The 26612-nt window shown below is 42.5% G+C and overlaps 1 protein-coding gene across 1 annotated transcript in view; it reads right to left on the bottom strand.

Annotated features, from left to right (window-relative positions):
- RASA2 (RAS p21 protein activator 2) overlaps positions 1 to 26612 on the bottom strand; it is a 218029-nt gene that overhangs the window by 154976 nt on the left and 36441 nt on the right. The window contains exons 3-5 of the mRNA XM_033958463.1: positions 22041 to 22144; positions 19474 to 19568; positions 2302 to 2378 (exon numbers count right to left, since the gene is read on the bottom strand). Coding sequence (XP_033814354.1) covers positions 2302 to 2378; positions 19474 to 19568; positions 22041 to 22144 — 276 coding nt within the window. The remainder of the gene's footprint in view (positions 1 to 2301; positions 2379 to 19473; positions 19569 to 22040; positions 22145 to 26612) is intronic.

The following is a 26612-nucleotide window of genomic DNA, read 5'->3' as shown; positions in this document are numbered from 1 at the left end:
AGAGTTATCTAAAGAATACAAAATACAAACATTTTGTTATATTTAACACTACAAAAAGAAAAATAGCTTAACTCCAGCTCAAGTCCACAAATCATGGATCCAAGAAGTAATCAGCGAGCATCAATATAAGAAAAAAAAAAGAAAAGTCTTGTCTTCATTCTAAAGATGAAATAAATGGATCTTAACATGGCTGCCATAGCTATTAGTTTAGTAAAGAACAACATTTATACAGGTTCTCATAATAAACACGAGAATGAAATCACCATAAGAATACTGACTAAACCACCACAGCAGAAAGGGAAAAGTCCTTAAGTATCAAGAAATGAGTCAGACCATAAAAAATGTGGTAGGATACAAAAATTGGAAATATTGCTCATGAGACCATTTTTCTTATCAAAATTTGTATCAAATTAATAATGCAAACAAATACCCAACTACACAGAAATGTAGATATACTACAAAAAACAAAAACTTTTAAAGAAGAAATGATAGCAATATGAAAACCAAAAGAAGGAATCGAGCAAACAGGTGAGTTAATTTCATATCAAAACATCAAAAAACACCACCTTGCAATTACATGTAATGGGGCCTGCTTACTAAAGCTTAATAGAGTACATGCTCATGTCCATGAGCATGTGTTAACTGTCATGTGATTCACAGCTATAGAATAAGATGCACAGAATTTAGCAAACACTAAGATTTAGTAAAATGGCCTCTGTGTAAGTTATGCAAGTATTTAACCAAAATTCCACCTAAGCAGTATTCTGTAATTGTGCATTTACATATGAACATACCTGCATAATGCTGTAATTCTAAACATTTACACACATTTAACAGGCCTATATACATTAAGGGCTTGATTCTCATTAGGATGCCCGATCTCAAGAGTTGCCTAAGTGGCTTTTGAGAATCACACACAGGCGTCCTAGACAGAATCGTGTCTGTCCGCCTAACCCCCACCTAACCACCCCGATTCTCTAACCGGCGTCCATGTCACAGGCGCCGTTTAGAGAACAACGATGCCGCTGAGCGATCATGGCAAGGGAATCTTACTGCTGCGATCAGCTGAGCAGTAGCAGCAGAAAACCCCTAAACTGTCCCCCTCTCCTGGAAGTTGGCTGGCAGGAGGGATGCCCATTCCCTCCCACCACCACCCCTAAACTCCCCCATACTGTCCACGGCAGGAGGGATGCCCACTCCCTCCTGTCGGCACCCCTCCCCAACACATGACCACCCGAACCCCCTCGTACCATTATCAGCAAGGCTTTCCAGAGGGATGTCTACTCGCTCTGGCCGGAAGGGCCGCCTCTTCAGACTGATGGGCCTTCCCTTTCCCAGTACATCCTGGGATGCACCAGGGAGGGGCCTAAGGCCCTGACTGGCTCAAGAGTCTAAGACCCCTCCCATAGGAGGGGTTTTAGGCGCCTGGGCCAACCGGAGTCTTAGGCCTCCTTCTCAGTGCATTCTGGGATGCACTGGAAGTGGCCTAAGATTCCGATTGGCCAGATAATGGTTTTAGGTATCTGACCAATCAGAATCTTAGGCCCCTCGCAGTGCATCCCAGAATGCACTGGGAAGATGGCCCAAGACTCCGGTTGGCCCAAGTGCCTATTGCCCCTCCTATGGGAAGGGTCTTAGACACCTGAGCTAATAAGGGCCTTAGGCCCCTCTCTGGTGCATCCCAGGAAACACCGGGAAGTTGAAGGCCAGCCATTCTGAAGAGGCAGGGCTGAGGGAGTAGGCATCCAACCATTTGGCCTTGCTGATAAAGGTACAGGACGGGGGTATAGGGGGGTGCCGGAAGGAGGAAGTGGGCATCCCTTCTGCCGCAGACAGTGTGGGTGGGGTTCAGGGGTGACGGCAGGATACAGTAGGCATCCCTCCTGCCAGCCATCTTGCAGTGCGGTTCCCTGCTGTAGCTGCTCAGCTGATCATAGCAGGGAGATTTCCTTGCCGCGATCAGTTTAGCAGCTGTGTCTATTTGAAATGTAGACTAGCATTTCAGACGCCTAGAGCCGCTTAAGCTCACCTCAGGCCACTTCTGGGTGAAACCACGTCCAGCCTTGGGGGATCTTAAGCGTCCCTAGGCACCTCCCTGCACCCGCGAAAGATGCCTACAGTGTAGGTGGCCTGCCTCAGGTTGGTTGTTTTTTTTTTTTTTTTAGAAAACGTGCAACCCAATTGGCCACTTACAATCAGAACGCCGTTTATAGAATTTGCCCCTTAAGTGCTTTTTTTTTTTTAAACAGAATTGCCTCTTAATAAAAATTGTAATCCCAAGAATTAAAATATGTTGCTTACTGTACTACAAGTTGCTGACACACAGTTCCATTATCCGTTATTACTTCATTCAGTTTTAGTTCAAGATGAACTTTCCCCTGTGAAACAGACACATAATGAGAGAAGCAACAATAGGCATTGAACAAATCCTTTAAATGAGGTATTAGATAGAATAAGCATAAATATAATTGTTCCATTTCATAAGCACTTATATTCAGTTTTCTTTTAACTATATTCAGAAGATGAAGTTCAAGATGAGGAGAAATCTTGATGTGACAGAGCGACAGAAACCTAATAGAAATGAATTAAATAAATTCATGCATTATCAGATTATCACTTGGTTCTATGACATAGAACATTGAATTACCTATTTGATACATTCAAATGGGGAAGGACAGTGAAAAGATTAGACGCAACACAATCCGCCTGATAGTCAAAGCACTACAACCAGGTCTGGTTAAATTGCTTATGACTGCCTAAGTATTAAAATTCAGCAAAACCTAACTGGACAGTAATCACCACAGACCAGAGACTACTCTTGCACTGCAAAAAAAAGATTACCTTAACTTGTCACAAAGCTAAGCAAGCACCGGTCTGAATGTTGGCTAGTACTTGGATAACTTCCAGGTTGTGGCATCTGCCTTGTTAGTGCTTCCCCCTCCCTCCCTCCCAGCTGCCTCACCTTCAGAAAAAGACTGAAAACCTACCTATTTGATAAATTTCTTTCAACTTCGTGTCTATGCTCTCTCTCTCTGACATTGCAACAGTCCTTCACAGTGCAAAATAACGCTTCCCTCCTGCAATAATGTAACCTTCTTTTACAACATGTTGTAACCTTCCCCTGTGAAACAGTATAACCTTCTAATTCACTGTGTTGTAACTGTTTCCCCATCTAACATATTGCCAATGTTAGATGGATATTGGAGAAGAACAAAGAATACCAAAAAACCTTATACCTTTGCTTCATTGACTACAGCAATGCTTTTGACTGTGTGGATCAGAATAAACTATGGAGAACTCTAGTGCAAATGGGAATACTCAAAACACATAACTCAGCTGATAGAGAGCCTATATGAAAATCAAGAAGCTGCAGTGAGAACTGAATATGGCAACACTAATTGGTTTCCAATAAAACATGGCGTAAGGCAAGGATGCATCTTGTCATCTTACCTGTTCAACCTGTACAGTGAAACCATCTTCAGAAAAGCAAATTTGGAAGAAGAGTGTGTCAATTTCAAAGTTGGTGGCTGAAATATAAACAACCTGAACTAGCAGATGATACAATGCTCATCACCAGCAGCAAAGACGGCATGAAAAGTCAAAGCCGAAAGTCATAACATGGGATTAGAACAGAACATAAACAAGACAAATATGAACATGGAAAATGAAGATTTTGAGTTTAAAGGCGATTAAAATCCTTAGAAGTTGTAAAGGATTTCAATTGCCTGGGCTCTTTTGTAAACAAAGAAGCAACTAGCAGGGAGGAAATACTCTGCAGACTAGCACTGGGTCGCTCTTCAATGAAGGCTCTCGACAAAGTATTCAAAGGCAAGAAGGTAACACTCCAAACAAAGATCATCAGACTTGTCCACACACTCATTTTCAAAGTGGTCAGCTATGAATATGAAAGCTGGACACTATAGAAACAAGACAGAAAGAAGACTGACTTGTCTGAGCTTTGTGTTGGAGAAGGATTTTAGGCGTGCTGTGGATTGCTAGAACTAACAAATCGATACTGGAAGAGATCAAACCAGCTATGTCACTTGAAGCCCAAATGATGAAGTACATCTACCAGCAGGTGGAGATGGAAAGATGGGCACAACCCACAAGTCTCTCTAGATTGATCTGTTGGGACTAAAGGAAAGAAAATGATCAGGTAAGACTTAATTTGTGTGTGTATTGTTTGTTTTTGTTCATTAAAAATCTAATCTAAACAAGATTTCTTGATCACACTTTTCCAGTATAGGTTCAAGGCAATTTGCAGGATAAGAGGCCCATGTAGCTGCATGGGGAAACAGTTATTAGGTGCCAGACTTGTGCTAGAGTACTAGCGACTTGATGAATTGTGGATCTAAGGAAATCAGTTTTGTGCTAGTCTGGAAAGGTCCTCAAGTGTCATCCCCATGGTTGTTTTCAACGTGTCCTACTATCTGATTGCAGGTCGCCCTCCACCTGGTTCCTTCGATCTTCCCAAACATGATGTCCTCCTCCAGTGAACTCTCTCTTCTGATGGTATGACCAAAATAAGACAGACAGTCATAACTTCATCATTTGGGCTTCAAGTGTAATAGCCAGTTTGATCTCTTCCAGTATCGATTTGTTAGTTCTGGCGGTCCACAGCATGCCTAAAATCCTTTTCCAGCACCAAAAGCTTAAACAGACAGAGCTCTGCTATATAGCCTCCTGTGCAACAAACTTATTTCCAATATTCTAGGTATCAGAGCAGTACACGGTATGCCAGAGGAAAAAAATTTCTGCCACTGAAACAGAAGAATACTAAGGGCAATTACAGACAACACCCTCAGGATGGGATCTGAAAGCAACCAGATTTAACAGACTGGACCTGAAGAGCCTGAGAAAGGCCACCCTGCCTGAAAACTTGGGGGGTCCCCCCCTTAAACAATGTCTGCTTCTCTTCACTACCCACAACCAAACTGTAGAGCTTAAACTCCGCCCCCACAGCTTACAGAATCCACAAAATATATTTTGAAAAACACATCAGGGCAGGCTTCTCGATTGATCTGTTGGTACTAAAAGGAAAGGAAATGATCAGGTAAGACCTAATTTCTCTTTCCAGAGTCCCACAGAGACTTATGGGATGTAACCAAGCAGTTCTCAGGTTGGGAGGGACCTGGAAACCCCGGCTACCAAACACAAGAGTTCCCGAAGGCTAAGTCTCCCCTGGCTGGCACATCAATCCAGTAAAGCATTGAAAAGGTGTGCAGTGAAGACCAAGTCGCCACCCAACAAATGTCCTCCACTGACACCACCTGAGACTCCACCCAAGACAATGCCTGTGAGCTTAACTGCCAAGAGCAGCACGCAACCCTTGAGCACATAAGCTGATGAAATAGCTTCCATGAACCATCTCATAATCTGCTTAGATGCCTGTATGCCCTTCTTGTGGTCCACAAACAAAACACAAACAAATGATCAGAGTGGCAAAACTCATTGGTGACCTCCAAATATCTGACAAAAAGACGGCACATGTCCAGACATCGCATAGCCCAGAATCCTCCAGGTAATCTTCTGCAAAAAGATGGCAGGGAAATCAGGGACTGGGTAAAATGAGGACCTCACGGACCTTAACCCACAAGCCCTTAAAAATCTGCTTACCTCAGGGGGCGAGTGGGATCCACAAGGTCCAAGAGGAGCTAAAATGAGGATCTCTGCAGACCCAGGTGTGCAGTTAAGATCCATGAGGTCTGCAGCCAGTAAAGGTAAAAGTTAGAAAAAGGATCTCACGGACCCCACAAAACTTTTAGTTTGGCAGGTTGGGGTGCCCACTATTTGGACAAAGACAGCCCAGGGCTTTTGGTCAGCCACAGAGATGACATGGTCAATCAACTGCTTAGAGCTCAGTGCTATTTGCTGAACTCTGCGGACCATTCTGCCATTAAAGGCAGAGTCATCCGGGTTCGTCAGACAATGCGACAGCTAAGACACCTAAGGCCAACCACGGCAGCTACCTCATGTAGCCCTCCAAGAAAGGAGACCACAGACTGAAGACATGCTTGCAAAGGCCTCAAGTGAAACTATGGCCAAGGCACCACCTCTAGGTAGACGCCATCGACCCCAAGATCTGCAATATAATCCCAGGCCCTAGGAGCTGGAGTAGAGAAGACACTTTAGAGCAAAGCTTCTACTGCCTCTCTTCCCAAGCCATGTGTTGAGCACCACTCAGATATTCCAAGGACTGGGAGTGAACCAGGTTGTTGTTCTCCATATTCCAAGGACTGGGAGGGACTCCAGTTGCTCTTCTCCAGACTGATGACCCAGCCAAGTGCACAAAGATCGATCACCCTGTTGGTGGCCTGCAGACTTTCCTACTGTAAAGACGTCCAAATTAGCCAGATGTCCAGGTAAAAATGCACCCTGAAGTTTCAAAGGATAGCCGCCACCACTACCATAACCTTTGAGAAGATTTGGGGAGCCATGGAGATCATAAAATGCATGGCCTGGAACTAAAAATGTTTGCATCACAAAGCACAGACAACATCGATCAAGGCAGCCAGATGGGAATGTGTAAATATGCCTCCTTCAAATTTAATACTGAGACACTGAGTCTCTTGCACTGCATTGACTTTGGCAGGCGCCTTGCACAGCAAGTTCAGAAAAAAGTCTTGCAGAGGTCAAACATACTCGAGTTTGTAACTATCTCCAGGACCCACTGGTCGGTGGTAATCCTGGCTCACACCTCTTAAAAAAAAAGGAGGGGGGAGATGAGCGATCCCCTATGCTAATTTCAGAGAAATGGGCTTGAAAAGCATCATTGTGAAGTCCAATGGAGTTGCTGAGGATCTGGAAGTAGAGGCCGCGGACTATTCATCTTCACGAAAAAGCTGCTGCTTCTGCTGAAACTGTGGTCTCCGATGTGAGCTGGATTTGTTTGACTTGTAGTGCCTCAACTCTCAAAACCACAATCTGAACTGAAAACTGCAGAGGACTTAGGCTTATCCTCGGCAAGTGCTGACCTTTGAAGTGTCTAAGATCTTTCACAATCTTTTCCAGATCTGCCCCAAACAGGAGCTTGCCCCAAAAAGGAAGACGAGCAAGCCATGACTTAGAAGCCACATCCATGGCCCAATACCGCAGCTAGAGCCACTGCCCGGCAGTAACTAATAATGAGATCTCTAGTGGAAACTCAAAGCAAATCATAAAGCAAGTCTGCTATATAAACTAACCCACTCTCCAATGAGGGCGGTGTGTGAATTAGGTCCTCTGCTGAAGAAGCTTATTGCACTCAACAGAGGCAAGCTCTTGCCAAATAGGAACCACAAATGGTGGCCTGCAGGTAAAACACTGCCACCTCAAACGTCATCTTGAGGGATGCCTCCATATGTCTATTGTACATATCCTTGAGAGCATAACTCCCTTCCACAGGCAACGTGGTCCTCTTCCTGAGTGCCGAGATCAGGAGTCTACCTTTGACAGCCTAACCAGCTCCAGTTCCTCTGCCAGGATGGAGTATAACTTCACCATGGCTCATGCTACTCTCAGGTCTGTATCAGGGGTGTCCCACTGAGCTGAAATGAATGTGGAAGGGCCTTGCATGAATGTTGAAGGATTTAAGGGGCTGCTTAATACCTGACATAATGGGGTGTATCGTCACCTCTGAAGAAAGGGGATCCAGTGAAGAAATGATGAGAATCTCCAGAGCCTGCACAATAAGTATAGAGGCAAGTCAAGCTTCCTAAATATACAAGCCAAAGTAGGGTCATCTCCATCTTCTGACAGTAGATTAAGGAGAGCTCCCAAGTCTCCTTGCAAGCTACCAGAACCTATAGACAGAGGTACCTCTGAATTGTGGTCCGAGGCCACAGAAGCCTCATCTTGGTCTCTCTGCACCTCTACCCTAGGTGATTTTGTTGAAGGGTCAGAGAGTCCCCAGAAAGGGCAATGGAAAACTGAGAACCGCCAGGCTGCTTTAATTTTTTTTTTTTTTAATCTGATGCACGAGGACAAACTTTGGAGAGAAGGGGATGGAGGAAACACCCCAAACCAGCTCTCCAGATACTACACTCCTCCTTCCTTCACGATTCACTCCTAAAGCTGCTGTACTCACTGCTGCAGTCAGCATGGGAGAGGGCCATGCCTTTGGGAAAGACATGCGTAGGTGCATAAAAAAATGGTAGCTGTAGATACGTGCTCAGATAGGAGAGCTGCTGATCCCACCAAAGTCTCCACCCATTGTGCCTGCCCCAATGCCCTGTACAATATTCTCCAAGGATGTGGCCCATGCCACCATCGACGAAGAGGCACAGTTGCACTACAGCTGCCCAACATTCCCCCCGCGATGACTATTGGCAGGAGGGATGCTCAGTCCCTCCTGCCGGGACCCCTGAAACCGCCCCCCCCCCCCAAATGTCCACAGCAGGAGGAGTGCCCAATTCCTCCTGCCATCACTCCACTAACACATCCTCCAGCAGAAGGGATGTCCTGCCGGAACACTCTCCCCCCTCCCCCCCGTAAAGACCATGGCAGGAGGGATGCCCAGTCAGTCCAGAGGAAGGCTACTAAATGGTGCATGGTTTTTGTCATAAGGCATATGGAGACAGACTTAAAGATCTCAATCTGTATACTTTGGAGGCAAGGCGGGAGAGGGGAGATATGATAAGAGACATTTAAATACCTACATGGTGTAAATGCACATGAGTCGAGTCTTTCAATTGAAAGGAAGATCTGGAATGAGAGGGCATGGGATGAAGTTAAGAGGTGATAAGCTCAGCAGTAATCAAAGGAAATACTTTTTTACAGAAAGGGTTGTAGATGCATAGAATAGTCTCCCGGAAGAAGTGGTGGAAACCGACTGTCTGAATTCAAGAAGGCGTGGGATAGGCTTGTGGGATCTCTCAGAGAGAGAAAGAGATAATGGTTACTGCAGAAGGGCAGACTAGTTGAGCCATTTGGCTTTTATCTGTCATCATGTTTCTATGTTAATGATTATACCTGGTACCTAAACCTGAGACTAGGAACTCTGGGTCTCTGAGCACATTTAAAAATACTCTTTATATTCAATGTTTAATTCCTTTTGGTACATCTTAAAATATTGTAGGAATTAAGGGTGTTGAATACTGTGGTGTTTCACCTTGTTGGAAAGATATGATGGACCATACAATTAACATCGGTGTCACAGTTTGTGAGAAGATGTGATGCATATATAGCACACATAGTACATGCATGCATACTGTCTCTGGAGCCGATATAGTACATGCACACATTTATACCTTCTCTGGAACCAATATAGATTTGTATAGTAATAGGGATTCAATGTGCAAACTTATTTTATAAAAGGTGTCCTGTTAAGAAAAATTACCCTATGAGGGTTAGCTAGGGCACCTGCTAAAGAGTTCTGACAGAAGAGCCACAAAGCAACACTTAAATTAGATCCACAATTGTGGGAGTGGCAGGCAGTATTTTATGATTTCTGTGAAGACAAGAAAAATTTATTAAAGTCGACATTTTTTTGTGGTGGGGGGGAAGAAGGAATCAATCTTACACTCTAGCAGTTTAACAGAAATGTACCATTTACAAAACAAATTTTTTACTTACATCCTGCCATATTTTATTTTACCACTGTGATTAGAAAGGTGTGGCTTATAATACACACAGTATTTATAAAAATGGCCACAGTGATATGGACCAGAAATTCTAGATTAACTTGTCAACCAGGAAGTGCCAAAGATGACTGACAATGAATCCAGATTTTCTGTACATGCAAGAAATGTGTGCCAAACTGCCAAATGTCCAACAGTTCATAAAAATATTACAAATAGTGCAAGTGTGTGCCAGCTCATGCAACAAAAGAACACAGACATGCCTTTATTTGAAATCAACTTGACAAAACAAGTGTTATGTGGATAATGTTAAGACATCAACTGTAGAGATGTAAAAGATGTTGATATCTATGCAGACAAATGAAAGGGATATGAATTTTGTTCATAATCATATCCAAGGCAAAAAAAATTTTCCACAAGCTTCACTTTTCACATACATGATCTACATTTCCAAATTAAAATCTAATCTAGGATTTGTGGATTGCTCTATGTCTATAAAGAATCAAGGTGATTTACAATGTCAAGAACTTACACATACCACGAGGAGTTACAGAGAACAAAGTTATCAAAAAACAATGAATTTTCTAGTATACAGAGAACTCAGAAGGAATACATATGATAGTTAAAGCAAACTAGTTTTGAATGCCATTAACAGAGCACAATAAGGCCTTTTTATTTGATACTGTCAGAATTAATGACCAGATGCTCCATATATTCTGCTAGAAGAGTCTAAGGCTGTTAATGCTGGATCAGTCATGGGTGCTTATCCTATAGAAATGTTTTTAGCTTTCTTCTGAATTTTAGGTGGCAAATTTCCTTTCTAGTATCCAATAGCAGGGTGTTCCATGTATTGATAGCAACAAAGATAAATAACAAATTGAAGATGCACATATACTTTGTTCCTTTTGGTAAGGAGAGGGCCATCTGCGATCTGTTGATGATTTTGGTTGATTTGAAGTAGAGCTTAGAGAATAGTTGAATAACTTCCTCCTGTGAGTGATTGTTGAAATTGTAGAATATGATGCTTTGAAGGAGATCCTAGAAGTCATGGGTAACCAGGGGAGGCCCTGTTCATACTCTGTTAAGAGTCAAACCTCCTGAGCCTGAAGATTAGCCTAACTGCTTGTATTTTGGATAAGCTGAAGTCTGTAAAGTTGTTTAGCGCCTGTACCCGTATATAAAGAATTGCAATAGCCTGAGTGAGAATGAGCATTTAGACCAGTATTGCAAAGTGGTGTTCATAACACTGATCAAACACAGCTGTTTCATGTTAAAAATGGGTTTTCCCCAGAAATTAGAGATTTGTGGGACATAGGAAAAAGAACAAAGGACATATATGCTGTCTTGCCATTTAAACTACACAGCTTATTTTATCAATTACAAAACTAACCACCTCTTCTATTAAACTGCGCTGTTTGTAGGGCAGAGGGCCACGCTAAATGGCCCGCACTCCTCCAGATGCTCATAGGAACTCTATGAGCGTCGAGAGCAGAGCAGGCCATTCAGCGCAGCTCACTGTGCTAAAAACTGCTAGTGCAGTTTAATAGAAGAGGCCCTAATTTATTAATGCATTTGTAAGCCTTCCAACATTTTGGACATTTCTTATGGCTTTTCAGTACCTATTTCATTAGTCTCCGTTGATTTTATCTTACTTTAATTCATTGATCCACTGCCATTTTGAAGGGCATTAAAGCAATTCACTGTCAGAAAGGTGACAATTTACATCTACCAAAAGAGACTTTATGTTCCTCCAGCCTATGGAATCTCAATTCATTTTTATTTTGTTTTCATTCACATCTTAACCTAGTCAATAAGTACATTCTGCATCATCCTTTCAAGCAATTCTCAAGCTCCAGTCTCATCCCTTTACTTTACCCTCATGGGAGTTTAAGGATTCTCTTTAACAAGTGTGTCAGGGCTTCCTCATATTCCAATGCAAACATTTACGATTATTACGCACTTGATCAATATATCCCCAATTTACAAGGAATCACTGAAACTCTTGCAGTATGGGGAATACAACCAAAATAAAACGTGCTACCTTGGGAGTCTTTTGAATTACCTTTCATAATCTCTTTAAAACCAAGTCTGTCCTAATCAATTCAGCCATGGGATCCATGGAATGGAGTAAAATGTATAAATTTTCCAGGGGATGCAATAATAATATGGTTTGGAAGCAGTACTGATGCATGCACCCCAGCTAAATACTGTCCCTGGGGATAATGGAATATGTGAGCTGAGAATCCTCAAGTGGTTACACATGAAGGGCCAAGGTACTACAACCCAAAAGAGGCCAATACCAATTCAGCAGGATATATAAAATAAATAGTGTGTAAACTGCCAAATCTTCCCAACCCCCATGAGAAAAATAAAGAGAAAATGAGGTACACAGCTATGTTCTACTGATTTAAGTAATCTGATCAATTATATATATCAGCAGCCACTGCTTCAAAGTCTTTAATACATTAACAATATATGTTTATATGGCTAAACGGATAGAACAGAGGTGTTAATATTTTAGCTACTGAGAAAACAATTTGGAGGAGGATGGAGATGCACCTGAATTCAGCAGTAAATGAAAGGCTTAAAGTAACAAATTCTTCAGACGGTACACTGAAAACATCGCCAGGTGAAGCAAGAGACTTTTGGCCCAGTAATTTCTTCCAGCTCCTTAAGGCATCAAGGTCAATTGGACCTGGCCTCTTATTGATTTTATTTTGTATTCACATCTTTTCAGCTATGGTTTAAGATGAGTTACATTCACTGCACTTAAAAACCAAATACCAAAGGAAAAATTCTCTTACCTGCAAATTTTCTTTCCCTTAGTCACAAAAGATGAATCCAGATGTATGGATTAAGTCCATCCACCAGCAAGCAGAGACAGAGAGAACTGAACTGTAACATGTTATATAGTATAATAATAATAATATGCTCCCTTGGCAACTCAGTATTCCTCATAATGGAGCAGAGGGAAACAGTAAATAAACCAAAACCAACTGCATGAACCACCACACACCCTCCTCACATAAAAACATCCAACAGAAATTAGGAGATAGTGGGCTATCTACAAAGAGTAAAAGATAATCAGATACTCAACTTAGTGCCACAAGGGCATGGCTCTAGATTCATGTGCTATGACCATGAGAAAGAAAATTAGCAGGTAAGATATTGTTTTTCCTTACCTATTACCAGCAGTAGACGAATACAAATGCATGGAATGTAGCAAAGCAATCTTCAACTAGGGTAGGAATCGGATAATGCTGTAGTGATAACCAATGCCTGAAAGGAAGCCTCCACCCATGTTGCAACATCCACTTGGTAGTGTTTAGAAAAAGGTATACAATGATGCAGACTGGCTGATCTACAAATTTCTTCCAGAGAAAAATCTACGACTCTGCCCTCAAAGTAGACGCACACATTGAGTGGGCTCACAGGAGATAATGGCAGAACCTTCCCCACTAAAATGTACGCCACAGCTACAGCTTCTTTGATCCACCTAGCAATAGTTGCCTTAGTGGCTGCCATACCCCAAGAAGAACTCCCGTAGAACATGAAGAGGTGATTTGACCGTCAAAACTCATTAGTGGCCTGTAAGTACTGAAGCAGCGCCATGCGAAATTCCAGAAGGCACAGGAACCAAAATTCACCTCCCAAAAAGATGGAAGAAATAATAACTGATTCAGGTGAAAGGCAAACACCATCTTAGGCACAAATTAAGGCACCATGCAAATCGTGACTCCAGCTTCAGAAAACCAGAGAAAGGGATCCAGACAGGACAGAGCCTGGAGTGATGGCCATTTGGAAAAACCACCTTCAATGTGAGGTCTATCAGAGTAACCATCCAAAGGAGTTTGAATGGAGGAAAATTTTAACTTATAATTGTTCTGAATAACCTCCAAGACCCACTGGTCTGTCATGATGCTGGGTGACTGCCTTTAAAAGGGAGACAGGTGTCCCTCTATCAAAGACCAATGGAAAGAGAAATGGCATCCCATCATTGGGCAATATGGGAAGTTGCAGTAGTATGGTTGGCTTGGTTGCCAGGATGCTTGGCTTGGTTGTCATGATGCTTGTCTAAACAACAACAAAAAAAAGGAACTACTTCAGTTGAAACAGGTAGGGCTGGTCTCAGTTAGGGCACTGGTCTTTGACCTGGGGGCCACCGCGGTAGCGGACTGCTGGTCTGACCCAGCAGCGGCAATTCTTATGAAACAGAGGTCTCTGAAAGACCAGGACTGACCCGGCAATATTTCCTGGAGTCATGAAAGCAAACCTGTGACCGAGTCTGGTGAGCTGAACCCTGAGGTCGATCTTCTGAAGACAATGCCTTGGAATCCCCTAAATCTGACAAATTTTTTCAGATTCTCCCCAGAAAGGAGCTTCCCCCTAAAGAAAAGTTTGATTAAGAACTGATTAGATGCCACATCTGCAGCCCAGTGATGAAGCCACACTAAGCATCTCACCATGAGCACCAGAGCCATCTGCTTCACCAATGGCCAGACCAGATCATAAAATGAGTTTACCAAGTAGTAAAGTCCCGACTCCATACTTGCTCAGGAACTCGGCTGGGTGGAATACGTAGCTCTTTGGTGGAGTCTAAAGCAGACTCAAGCAGAGGACATAATTTGAGGTTGAGGGGTGGTAGATTCAGGGGTAATGTTAGGAAATTCTACTTTAAGGAGAGGGTAGTGGATGCCTGGAATGCGCTCCCGAGAGAGGTGGTGGAGCGTGGTAATGGAGGAAGAGATTCTTAACCAGTGGAGAGAGGGAGAGAGAGATGCCAGACTATGGGGGCCAAGAAGGTGATTCAGGGTGCAAGTGAGAGAGGGTAAAAGGCAGGCGCGAGCTTTTCGTGCTCCTGCCTTGTCCCGCATCACTGCGTGAATGGCTGCCTCAGTGCTACAATGTTTACATATGCATCCTGCCTGGGCCAAAAAAGCGTGATCACAAATATCAGTAACTGTCTCTCGTATATGGTTATTAAGAAGTGACCTTGATATACTGTGAGAATATTTTAAAAATAAAGCAATACTGGACCGACAGACGTCCTGAACATATGCTAGAACAAGTGGTCTCTCAAATGCCTGAAATATGCTTATCAAACTTAACTGATGATCTGGATTTGGAAACTTCTGCACAGGAGCTATTTGTTCATAAAGCTTGTCTTACTGCAAAAAAAAAAAATTCTCTTAGCAACGTGGATACAACCAAATTCTCCCACACTTACTTTGTGGAGGAATTCTATTTATGACTTATTGCAAATGAACAAATGACTATTAAAAGTGGGGGAAGGTCATAAAACGGTTTTGGACAATTGGGAACTATTTCTAGAACTCCGACATGACTTCACAATATTCTCCTTAATACTTTAAAAGTTAAATTCAGGATGGGTGGGAGGGGGATAAGGATGTGGTACATAAGCTGCCTAGACATTTTTACTGATGGACAAGATAGAAAATCCTTTAATAAGATTAAAAACTTGGACTTTGAGGTCAAGGAGAAGAAGGAGGGAGAAAGGGAGAGGGGAATAAAGAAAAATAAAGCGTTCAATGTTGGTATGATGCAGATGCAAAAATGCGGCACCATTTTAAAATGCTAATAATTATGGTTTTCTATAAAACCTTAGCAAATTCAGCTTTTATAAACTAACCAATTCAAAAGTATCCAACACAGAATGAAAGCAACAGCATTTTAAACTAAGACGTTCTGCCATGTCCAAGCTCAGACCACCCAATCCAGTTAACTTCAAATATGCATCAAGAGACAAACATACACCTTTTTAAAGAGATCATATGCCACGTCCAAGCTCAGTCCACCCAGCCTCCCCCCCCCCATCAATTCTGAAGTCGGAGAGGAAGCTCCAGGCCAGCCAATCGCTGCCTGGATGGCCTGAAATTTCCTCTCCGACGTCAGAATTGACATCGGGGAGTTGGCTGGTGGGCCCAGCGCTTCTGTAGTCGCTGCTGGCCTGTTGTGGTGTCAGGGAACAGGGAGAACTCGGCGGCAACGACAGCTTGGGGGCCTGTTCCCAGGCGGTGGCGGATGCCAGCCCCAGTATTGGCTTGGAGAGAAAGAAAGGATAGACAGAAAGAAAGAAAGGGGGGCAGGGAGACAGAGAGAAAGAAAGGGGGGATAGGGAAACAAAAAGAAAAAAGAAAGAAAGGTGGGGCAGGGAAACAGAAAGAAAAAGAAAGACAGGGGAGGCAAGGAAAGGGGTGAACAGGGAGACAAATAGAGAAAGAAAGAAAGGGGGAGCAGGGAGACAGATAGAGAGAAAGAAAAAGAAAGGGGAGCAGCGAGACAGATAGAGAGAAAGAGGGGGAGCAGGGAGACAGTGAGAAAGAAAGGGGGAAGCAGAGATACAGAGAGAAAGAAAGGGGAGAGCAGGGAAGCAGAGAGAAAGAGGGGGAGCAGGGAGACAGTGAGAAAGAAAGGGGGAAGCAGAGATACACAGAGAAAGAAAGGGGAGAGCAGGGAAGCAGAGAGAAAAAAAGGGGAGCAGGGAGACAGATAGAGAAAGAAAGAAAGGGGGGGAGCAGGGAGACAGATAGAAAGACAGAGAGAAAGAAAGGGGAAGGGCAGGGAGTGAGGAAGAAAGAAAGAAAGAAAGGGAAGGGGGCAGGGAGTGAGGAAGAAAGAAAGAAAGGGAAGGGGGCAGGGAGTGAGGAAGAAAGAAAGAAAGGGAAGGGGGCAGGGAGAGAGGAAGAAAGAAAGAAAGGGAAGGGAGCAGGGAGAGAGGAAGAAAGAAAGGGGATGGGGCAGGGAGAGACAAAGAAAAAGTTTGGGGAGGGAATGGAGTGTGTCAGGTGGCAGGGGGCAGGCAGGGAGAGAGAAAGAAAAAGTTGGACTCATGGAAGGACAGAGATGTTGGTTGGGGAATGGAATGAGGTCTGGCGGAGAGGAAGCATGCAGGAGGCAGAAAGAAGGGAAGAAATATTGGATGCACAGTCAGAAGAAGAAAGTGCAACCAGAGACTCATGAAATCACCAGACAACAAAGGTAGGAAAAATGATTTTATTTTCAATTTAGTGATCAAAATATGTCCATTTTGAGAATTTTTATCTGCTGTCTATATTTTGCACTATGGCCCCCTTTTACTAAGCCGCAGTAGCGGATTTTAGCGCTCCCTGCGCTAAAAACCGCTATTGCGGTTTAGTAAAAAGGGAGAGGGTATATTTGTCTATTTTTGTATAGTTGTTACTAAGGTGACATTGCATATTTTAAAGTCATCTGCCTTGACCTATTTGAAAAAAAACCAAAACCCCGAATATAAAATGATAATTAAAATTTTCTCTGCGTACAGTGTGCTTTGTGTTTTTTAAAATTTTATTGTTTGGTAGATCATTTTGACTTGGTCATTTTAAAAGTAGCTCGCAAGCCAAAAAAGTGTGGGCATCCCTGAGCTACACAGATTGCAAAATCTAGTACATCTGCACATCAAGGTCTGGCCAATGGATTGGTCTGCAGTTGTGTAACCAAAGAGACCAATGATTCCAGTTTTCTCTAGTAAGTCAATTCTATTACAGAAATACTCAAACAGCTAAACATCAAGATCCTGAAATCAGCAAGTATAAAAAGAAATTAGGTTCTTACTTTGATAATATCTTTTCTAGTAGATCGGAATGGTATGCTGAACCTTAGGGTACTCTGTTCATTCTCGCAAGCATACTGCAGAAAGATGTCAATCACAGCTTTTGAAACCTCCTCCTCCAGTACTCTCCAAGCAAGTATGAGCTCTAGAGTAAAAAGATAGAAGGAGGAACACAGGGAACTCCCCAAAACCAAGGTTCTGATCTGCTCATATAATGTTATAATAATGAAACTATGTATAAATGAACCAACCACTGAACACTAGAACACATCAAATAAAAGCAACAACTTGAATATTAGTGGAGCTCAATTATCTCTTGAGACTCTGCAAGATCAAGTCACCTTATTATGATCACCTGCTAATATCCAGGTAGCCAGACCTGCTAATCCAGGTAGCCAGACACCATGGGAGTGACTCAATAAGATGCTGGATGGTTGCTAGAGGTATCTGGAGCCTAGCAGACTGAAGTGCGTCCAACAGTTGCTGACATGTATATGGTGGTGGAGCCAGTCATCGAACATGTCGATCGAGATGGTCCCAAATGTGTTTAACTGGATATAAGATCTGGGGAATTCGGAGACTAGGGAAGTAGCTGAAGTCTTGGTTGTGCTCTGGGAACCACTCAAACAATTCTGGTGGTATGACATGTTGCATTGTCCAGTTGAAAGATCAACATGAAAGGGTGTACTTGGTCAGAAAGAATGAATGGAAAGATACCATATTGGTTGAGTGCCCTTCAGAGGTATCAAGGGACCCAGATCATATCAAGAAAAATTCCCCAGACCATAAGCTGCTGCCACTACCTTGTATACATTCAACAATGGCTGCTGTGTTTTTGCTATTGGCGGTTTCATGCTCGACACGCCAATGTCCATCTGTTCGACAGAGCTCAAAAAAAGCCTCATCAGAGAAGACAATTCTCTGCCAGTCAGTGTAAGTCCAATGTTAAGTACATATGAACATAAGAACTGCCGCTGCTGGTCAGACCAGTGGTCCATCGTGCCCAGCAGTCTGCTCCCGCGGTTGCCCTTAGGTCAAAGACCAATGCCCTGCGTCTAGCCTTACCTGCGTACGTTCTGGTTCATCAGGAACTTGTCTAACTTTGTCTTGAATCCCTGGAAGGTGTTTTCCCCTAAAACAGCCTCCGGAAGAGTGTTCCAGTTTTCCACCACTCTCTGGGTGAAGAAGAATTTCCTTACGTTTGTACAGAATCTATTCCCTTTTAACTTTAGAGAGTGCCCTCTCATTCTCCTTACCTTGGAGAGGGTGAACTACCTGTCTTTATCTACTAAGTCTATTCCCTTCATTATCTTGAAAGTTTCGATCATGTCCCCTCTCTGTCTCCTCTTTTCAAGGGAGAAGAGGCCCAGTTTCTCTAATCTCTCGCTGTATAGCAACTCCTCCAGCCCCTTAACCATTTTAGTCGCTCTTCTCTGGACCCTTTTGAGTAGTACTGTGTCCTTCTTCATGTATGGCGACCAGTGCTGGACGCAGTATTCCAGATGGGGGCGTACCATGGCCCAGTACAGCGGCATGATAACCTTCTCCGATCTGTTTGTGATCCCCTTCTTAATCATTCCTAGCATTCTGTTCGCCAATTTTTGCGATGAATCCTCGTGAGCATAGATGCAGTCACCAGCCAGTTGATTTGGACACACATCTGAAAGATCCCTGGTTTATTTGGACAGTGAATTGCTCTACGGTAGTATGCCAATCAGCCCTCACCAACCTGCGCAGCCTACGTTCACCTCTTGCATTGATAGCTCATGCTACCCCACAGTTACGTTCATGCTTCCCACTGGGTCACTGAAAAAGGTTCCATTCATCCACTCATGGTATATTTTAACCATACAGCCTGTATACTGTTCACAAACTCTGGCGTTTCCAAAATGCCGCCACCCTTGACCTGGTAGCCAATGAACATGCCTTTTTCAATATCTGATAAACTGCGCTTCTTCCCCCATGACTGCCACAGTTGCTATATTGGCAACTTACTCACATCTCATCTTATATACCCACGAAGTCTGCACACAAAACGTGCATTCGTTCATTGGCTTTGCATCCCTGAGGTAGGCAGTGGTCATAATGTGACTCCATCATGCAATGTCTGGGTGAGCAGCCAGGGAGACTTGCTTCTCTTGGTCTCTGGACTGAAGGGAGCAGCAAACTGCTGGGAGAAGGAGGTGGTTTCAAAAGCTGCGATTAGTATGCTTGCGAGAACAGACAGAGTACTCCAAGGTTCAGCATACCATTCCTATTGCACTGGAACACACTTTTAAAGTTTAGCATCATGTACATATTACGTTTATTCCCGCTATAACATACCTGAACTTCTGAATTAGAATCAACTGGCTGAAGTGAAAACCATGTTTCTTTATCAGTGAATTTGCATAATTCTTCTTTTTTAAAAGAAACTTTTCCTATAGGAATAAAACAGAACAATGAATCAAATACCTTGGACTTATATACTGACAAGATGAACTAGGTATTTTTCTTTAAAAAAAATGTTAAGTATCTGGTGATTTCTTACATCTGATCAAGTTAGCCATGGATTAACAAATGAAGATAATGTCATGCATTTTCTACTTGAAAAGGCAATGCTCGTTTTCTACAGTTATTGGCCATGATGATACAGTAAATTTATTGCCTTAGTTCTAGTATACAGTGGCTATGCTTTCATGTGAACCTATATATTCCAATGTCCTTCATGAAAGCAGCTTGTGAAAGGAAGTCATAAAAAGTTAAAAAAAATAAATATATTATATACAGAGGAGGAGGAGGAGGAGGAGGAGTCACCTTGGCACAGGGATGGAGGATATTGGGTATTAAAGCTATCAGAAGCTATTTTTCAAACTTAGCTGCAAAGCCAAAAAATGTTTAGTGGGTTGCTGACTACTTCATCAGATTTAATGAAAGAACCAGGATATATATATATCCTGGTTCTCTCATTAAATCTAATGAAATAGTCAGCAACCCACCAAACATTTTTTGGCTTTGCAGCTAAGTTTGAAAAATAGCCCCTCAATCTCTCTCCTCTCTCTCTCCTTATATACCTCCCAGAGAACTCCATTCCTCAGATAAGTCACTCTTAGCGTTACCCTTCTCCTCCACTGCCAATTCCAGACTTTGTTCCTTTCATCTAGCTGCCCCCTATGCCTGGAATAAATTACCCGAGTTTGTCCGTCAAGCCCCTTCCCTTGTTTAAAAGCAGACTGAAAACCCATCTTTTTGATATAGCTTTCAATCCTTAACCCTACTCCTCTGCCCTCAAACCCAACCAGCTGATTAACCATTCCCCTTAACTGTATCCACATCATCCTGTTTGTCTGTCTTGCCTGTTTAGATTGTAAGCTCTTTCAAGCAGGGATTGTTTTCTTACTCTTTGTGACTCTGTACAGCACTGAATGCATCTGTTAGCACTATAGAAATAATTAATAGTAGTAATAGTAAGTTAATGGCAATAAATATGGCAATAAATATGGCTAATCTAAGGAATATCTTCTCTAAAGGCCTGTTGAAAAAAGAAGTTTTCAAAAAGATCTTAACAGATTTAAAAGATAGCCTCTAAATGTACCATATTTTTCACTCCATAAAATGCACATTTTCCTCCCCAAAAAGTGGGTGGAAATGTAGGTGCGTCTTATGGAGCGAATATAAATTTTATTTTATTTTTTTTTTAACCCCCCCTCCCCCAAACTCACGAGAACTGACTGCAGCCATTTAGGGAACGGTGTGGGACCAGGCAGAAGCACAAAAAAGCTTGTGCCTGCCTTGTGCGCCACCCTGCCGCCATCCAGCGAGGGAAGGAGCGCGGAAAACTCCTGCCAATACAGCGCTGGACAACCAGAAATAAAAAAAGGTACTGGGGGGCACTAGACCTGCCCTGTGCCCTGTACCCTGTCCCGGCCTACCACTATACCACCTTCTGCCGGTAGGTCCTCCACCCCCTTGAACAATCGCTAGCAGGAGAGAGCCCAACCCCTCCTGCCGGTAGACCCCAACCCCGATGATCGCTGGCAGGAGGGTGCTCAATCCCTCCTGCCGGAAGATGACCTCCCCCCCGGACTCCCTCCCACTAACCTTAAAAAGTTGGATGGATGAACGGGTCTTCCCACCGTCTGGTAGGCCTGCCTCCATCGAAATGAGGCCCATCCCACAGGATCCTAAGGCCTGATTAGCCCAGGTGCCTAAAGCCCCTCCAATCAGGCCTTAGGATCCTGTAGGATGTGCCGAAGAGGGACAGGCCCACCTCATTTCAACAGAGGCGGGCCCGCCAGACGGATGGTGGGAAGACCCGGCCGGCCAATTTTTTAAAGTTAGTAGAGGGGTGTCAGGAGGAGGGTTGATATCGGGGGGGGATCATCTTACGGCAATCGTCAGGAGTGGGGGGCCTTCTGCAACTGGCAGGAAGGGTTGGGCAACCTCCTGCTGGCGATCGTCAGGGGGGTTGGAGGCCTACCAGCAGGAGGGGTTGGGCTCCCTCCTGCCGGCGATTTGGAGGGGGCCTACCCGCAGGAGAGATTGGGCACCCTCTTGCCGGTGATTGTTCGGGGGGGGGAGGGAGGGGAACTGGCGGCCACTATACTTATCACGGCAAGAAAATCCCTTGCAGCGAAAAGTGTAGCGGCCACGTCTACAGTAACCCGGTTTATTTTGTCTGCAAGTAGGCCCAATTCTGTATAGGACGTCCACTTCAAGGTTTTATTTGTGGTAAATTTCAGTCAGTCACTGATAAGTGTGGTTCCCACATCAAAAAAATCATCTGTGCAAACATTTTGCCTTCTACAAAGATATACCCAATTGACATACTTTAATATGGTAGCTAAAAAACAAACCCCAAAATCACTTTCATAAAATAAAATAATCTAAAAGCATTTTTATAGGTTACTTACCTATACGAATGTCTCGCTGTAAAACACTCTTATCATAAATATAAAACGACAAATACTGGAAAGTTCTTGGAATTTCAAAGAAAAAGTCTTCATTGTAAAATGGACTGAAAGAAAAGCCAACAGATTATGAAATGTAATATCTGATTCAGCATTTTAGAGCAGGAGATCTAAACCTAGTCCTCGGGCCACACCTAGCCAGTTAGGTTTTCAGGATATCCACAATGTATAAGCATATGAGTATACAATGGAAATAAATTTGAATGCACTCATATGCTTACACATTGTGGATATCCTGAAAAACTGATTGGTTATGTATATCTCAAGGTCTGTGTTGAGAGCCACTGCCTTAGAGAAACTATGCTTTATCACACAAGTTAAAAATGTGTAAATCCACTAGAAAAAAAATCATTCCAAGCCATATTACATATCTGCACTCTTTAGATCATGTTTTACACAGTCTTTACTCTATTTTGCCTTAATATTTTGTGTGGTCATAAAAGCACATTTTATTCTTTCACATAATTTTCCTGCCTAATACATTTCTAAAACTGACAAATTAAACAAACAAACAAAAAAAAACAGTACTACAAAACTATTTTAATGAAGATATTATAATGGCATTTTGCTCGATTTAACAATCACCATATTTTCTAAACCATCTTTTTTACAACAAAAGAGCAGAGCAGAAAGAAAAAAAAAAAAAAGTGATCTTTAAGATCATCTGGAAGCATTGGATAATTGCAGGAATACGGACTTTAAATGATGTTATTTTAAATGGTAAACTGCTTGATTTTACACAATTGCAACATAAATTTGGGCTCAATAAATCACAATATTTTCAATGGTTGCAATTGAAGCAGGCCATTCAGGCAGGGTTCCCTGAATGGAAAAGTCTTAATACTCAATATAGTTTGGAATTCTCATGCTTTCAGGTAGACTTTTTGGGTCACCAGGCTGCGCAGTTGTATAAAACTATTAATGGTTAAAAAAAAAAAAACTATTAATGGTTAAAAAACTATTAATGGTTAAAAAAAATATATTAATGGTTAAAAAAAACCCTAAAAACGGTCTTATGGATATTTGGAGCATTGAGATTAAGCATCAGATTTCAGCTTCTCAATGGCCACAAATTTGGTCTTCGAGGATGAGATGTACAATGTCTGCATCTAACATGGTTTTTGCTTTTGCATAGAGCACTTTGGACCCCAGTTAGATTACAGAAGTTGAATAGTTCAAAGTCTAATAGATGCTGGCATTGTAATCTTGAAATAGGGATATTAGATCATCTTTTGTTTTATTGTCCCTATATCTTAGCCTTTTGGAATTCCATCTGGGATCAAGTAAATTGTTTACTGGAAAATCATGTAGCACTATCTTATGATAAGGTATTATTTGGAACAGCTATGAGAAAAAAAGAGAGTCAGATATCATCATTTAATAATAAACTTTTATTAATCATGACTGGAGTCGCTGTTCAACATATCACCAACTGGAAGGATTATAGTAGACTTAATTTCAACTTTTGGTGGAACTCATTATGTCACATGTTTAAAATGGAAAGATCATTAGCTGTACAAAATGGAAATTATAAGACTTTTATTTAAATATGGGAGCCATTGACATCTTTTTGAAATGTTTAAGCACCAGTTTTTCTATTGATTTATACACCATAAATAATAGAGAGGGGGAAGGGTTCTTTATTATATTGCTCATTTTAATAATAATGGGGAAGTGGGGTGGGATATGGGTTTATATATACAATTTATGTTTTTCTTGATAGATTTACAAGTGATGTTTTCAATTATTATTTATGGTCATATTTGTACACTTGTTAAAAGATTGAAAATGAATAAAGATTATTAAAAAAAAAAAAGAGCAGAGCAGAGTACAATAAATATAGTTACTACTAGAAGTGTGAAAAAAATATGGACAAAAGATCTTTTACAGAACAAAGAGAGTGGGAGTGCAAGCGGGAGTGTGGGAGGGAGAGACATTTGAAACCGAGGCAAGCTTGGTCTGCTATCTTCTCCTCTAAAAAGGGACCTAAATACTTACATAGTCTAAATACCAACATATGCAGTATACACACACATGGAGAGACATTTTTGATAAGGCATCTAAGTCCGACTTTTTGAGAAAAACATCAAAAAAATCAGGTGGAGTAAAAGTCCATTTTCGAACCCACAAGATGTTTGTTTCTTTTTAAAAATGACCCAGCTAGATGCTTTGTCCAGCTAGACGTCTAAATTTTGTTGCCATTATTAAAAAAAGGTCCAAATGAAAAACATCCAAAACAAGCCATTTGCATGTAGGAAGGCCAGCATTTTTAATGGACTGGCCACACAGACATACTAACGGAGCAGTGGAGAACCCTAGGACAGTGTTTCTCAACCTTTTCAAGCCAAGTACCCCCTAAGCCACCCGAGTACCCCCCAGCCAAACTCTGCCCAGACCCACCCAAACTCCACCCCTGACTCCACCCCCATAATAATATACTAATTGTAATGCAATTTCTTCCATCCATTTTTCATATACACACAATAATACATAATGGTAACCACAAAACTAAAAAACACAAAGCACACTGTACACAGAGAAAATATTAATCATTTATATTCAGAAGGGTTTCAAAGATATGACTTTAAAATATGCAATGTCACCTCAGTAACTATAGAAAAATTGACAAATATAGTGCAAAATATAGACAGCAGATATAAATTATCAAAACCGACACATTTTGATCACCAAATTGAAAATAAAATCATTTTTTCTACCTTTGTTGTCTGGTGATTTCATGAGTCTCTGGTTGCTCTTTCTTCTGTGCATCCAATAAATTATCTATCTATCGTTCTTTCTTTCGTAAAACATACAGTGCTGCTCAGTCACCATCTTTACTCAGTGGTGAGGAAGAACTGGCTCAGTCCAGCAGGACTCAGGGTAGGTTTGGTGGAAATGCACATTTCCAAGTCAGAGACAGGAACAGAGTTTGCATCCCTCCTGCTGCAGAATACCGAGCATATCCCCTGCGGTATACAAAGCGTATGAGGTTCCATCCCCAACTGTATACACTTCTCCCTCTGTATTCGCTGTGATAGGGGATTAACAGAACCATAAATAAAGAAAAACCATGAATAACTTTTTCATATGTTATTCGCTGTTTTCTATTAAAAACCATTGTGAATATGGTGAAACCGTGAATAATATGGTGGGAGACCTGGCCTGTTCCTGAAGGAGAGGCAAAACACGGTGAAGAAAGTGTTGGGAATCAGCGATTTCTCTATGCAAGCTGATGTAATTTGGGGGAGGAGCCAGTAAGCTAAAACCATGAATATTCGAAACCGCGATTGCTGAAATCGCAAATACAGAGGAAGAAGTGTATATAGGCCATCTATTCTCTCCTCCCCACGCCTCACTGTGCAATACAGAGTGCTACCACAGTATGACAAGCGCCTCCCCCTCCCAATGGTACATGGTATTAACATCTGCCTCACCCCCACCCTCACCCTGCCACAACTCCGGGAAGGGCCAGGCGCATGCAGTGATTGCATGCCGCCAGCCCACAAGCCTTCCCCCACCGTCAATTCTGACATCAGAGAGAAGGTCCGGGCCAGCCAAGCAGCGATTGAGAAACCCTGCCCTAGGAGGCACTGCTGTGAACTTTAAATTAAATGATACCAGGTACACTTCAACATAACCCCTATATTATACAGTGAGCCCTCCCAAACTCCCCTCAAACCTATTGTACCCACCTATCTACCACCCCAGTAGCCTTTGTGTGTGCAGGTGTTACCTATATGGCAGGATAGTGGGTTTTTGGTGCATTCATACTTTCCACCAGAAGTGTATTAGTTAGGGTGGCATATGGGCCTGGGTCCCCTTCTCTGCAGTCCACTGCACTGCCCTCCAGGCTACTCCAGAGACCTGGTTTGAAGGTCTATTAGGACTGGCCATAGTATATGCAGCTGTCAGACACCGATATGTAAAGTTTCATGTAGATATTTGGGGGTGGGAGCAGGTAGTGGCCACTGGGGGAGTCTGCGGGGCCATATTTTCATCCCTCCAGTGGTCATCTGTTCTGTTTGGGTACCTTTTTGGTCCTTGTTTTAAAAACAGGTCCAGCCCAAATTGTGCTCTGGACAAAATATTTGATAATTATCACTGTAAAATGTCCAAGTGCTAACATAGAAAAAGAAAAAGACGGCAGAAAAGGGCTATAGCCCACCAAGTCTGCCCATTCCAAATACCCGCCCTCTGGTTTCACTCCCCTAGGGATCCCATGTGAATATCCCATTTTCTCTTAAAGTCCGACACGCTGTTGGCCTCAATCACCTGCAGTGGGAGTTTGTTCCAATGATCCACTACTCTCAGTGAAGAAGTATTTTCTGGAGTCGCTATGGAACTTCCCTCCCCTGATTTTCAGCGGATGCCCCCTGGTGGTCGAGGGTCCCATGAGGTAGAAGATATCTTCTTCCGACTCGATACGGCCCGTGATGTACTTAAACGTTTCAATCATATCACCCCTCTCTCTTCGTTCCTCAAGTGAGTATAGCCTCAGTTTATTCAGTCTTTCTT

This window comes from Geotrypetes seraphini, chromosome 9 (assembly GCF_902459505.1).
Source record: "Geotrypetes seraphini chromosome 9, aGeoSer1.1, whole genome shotgun sequence".
NCBI classification, from domain to species: domain Eukaryota; kingdom Metazoa; phylum Chordata; class Amphibia; order Gymnophiona; family Dermophiidae; genus Geotrypetes; species Geotrypetes seraphini.
Note: the sequence above shows the minus strand (reverse complement) of the source record. Positions and strands in the feature narration are given on the sequence as shown.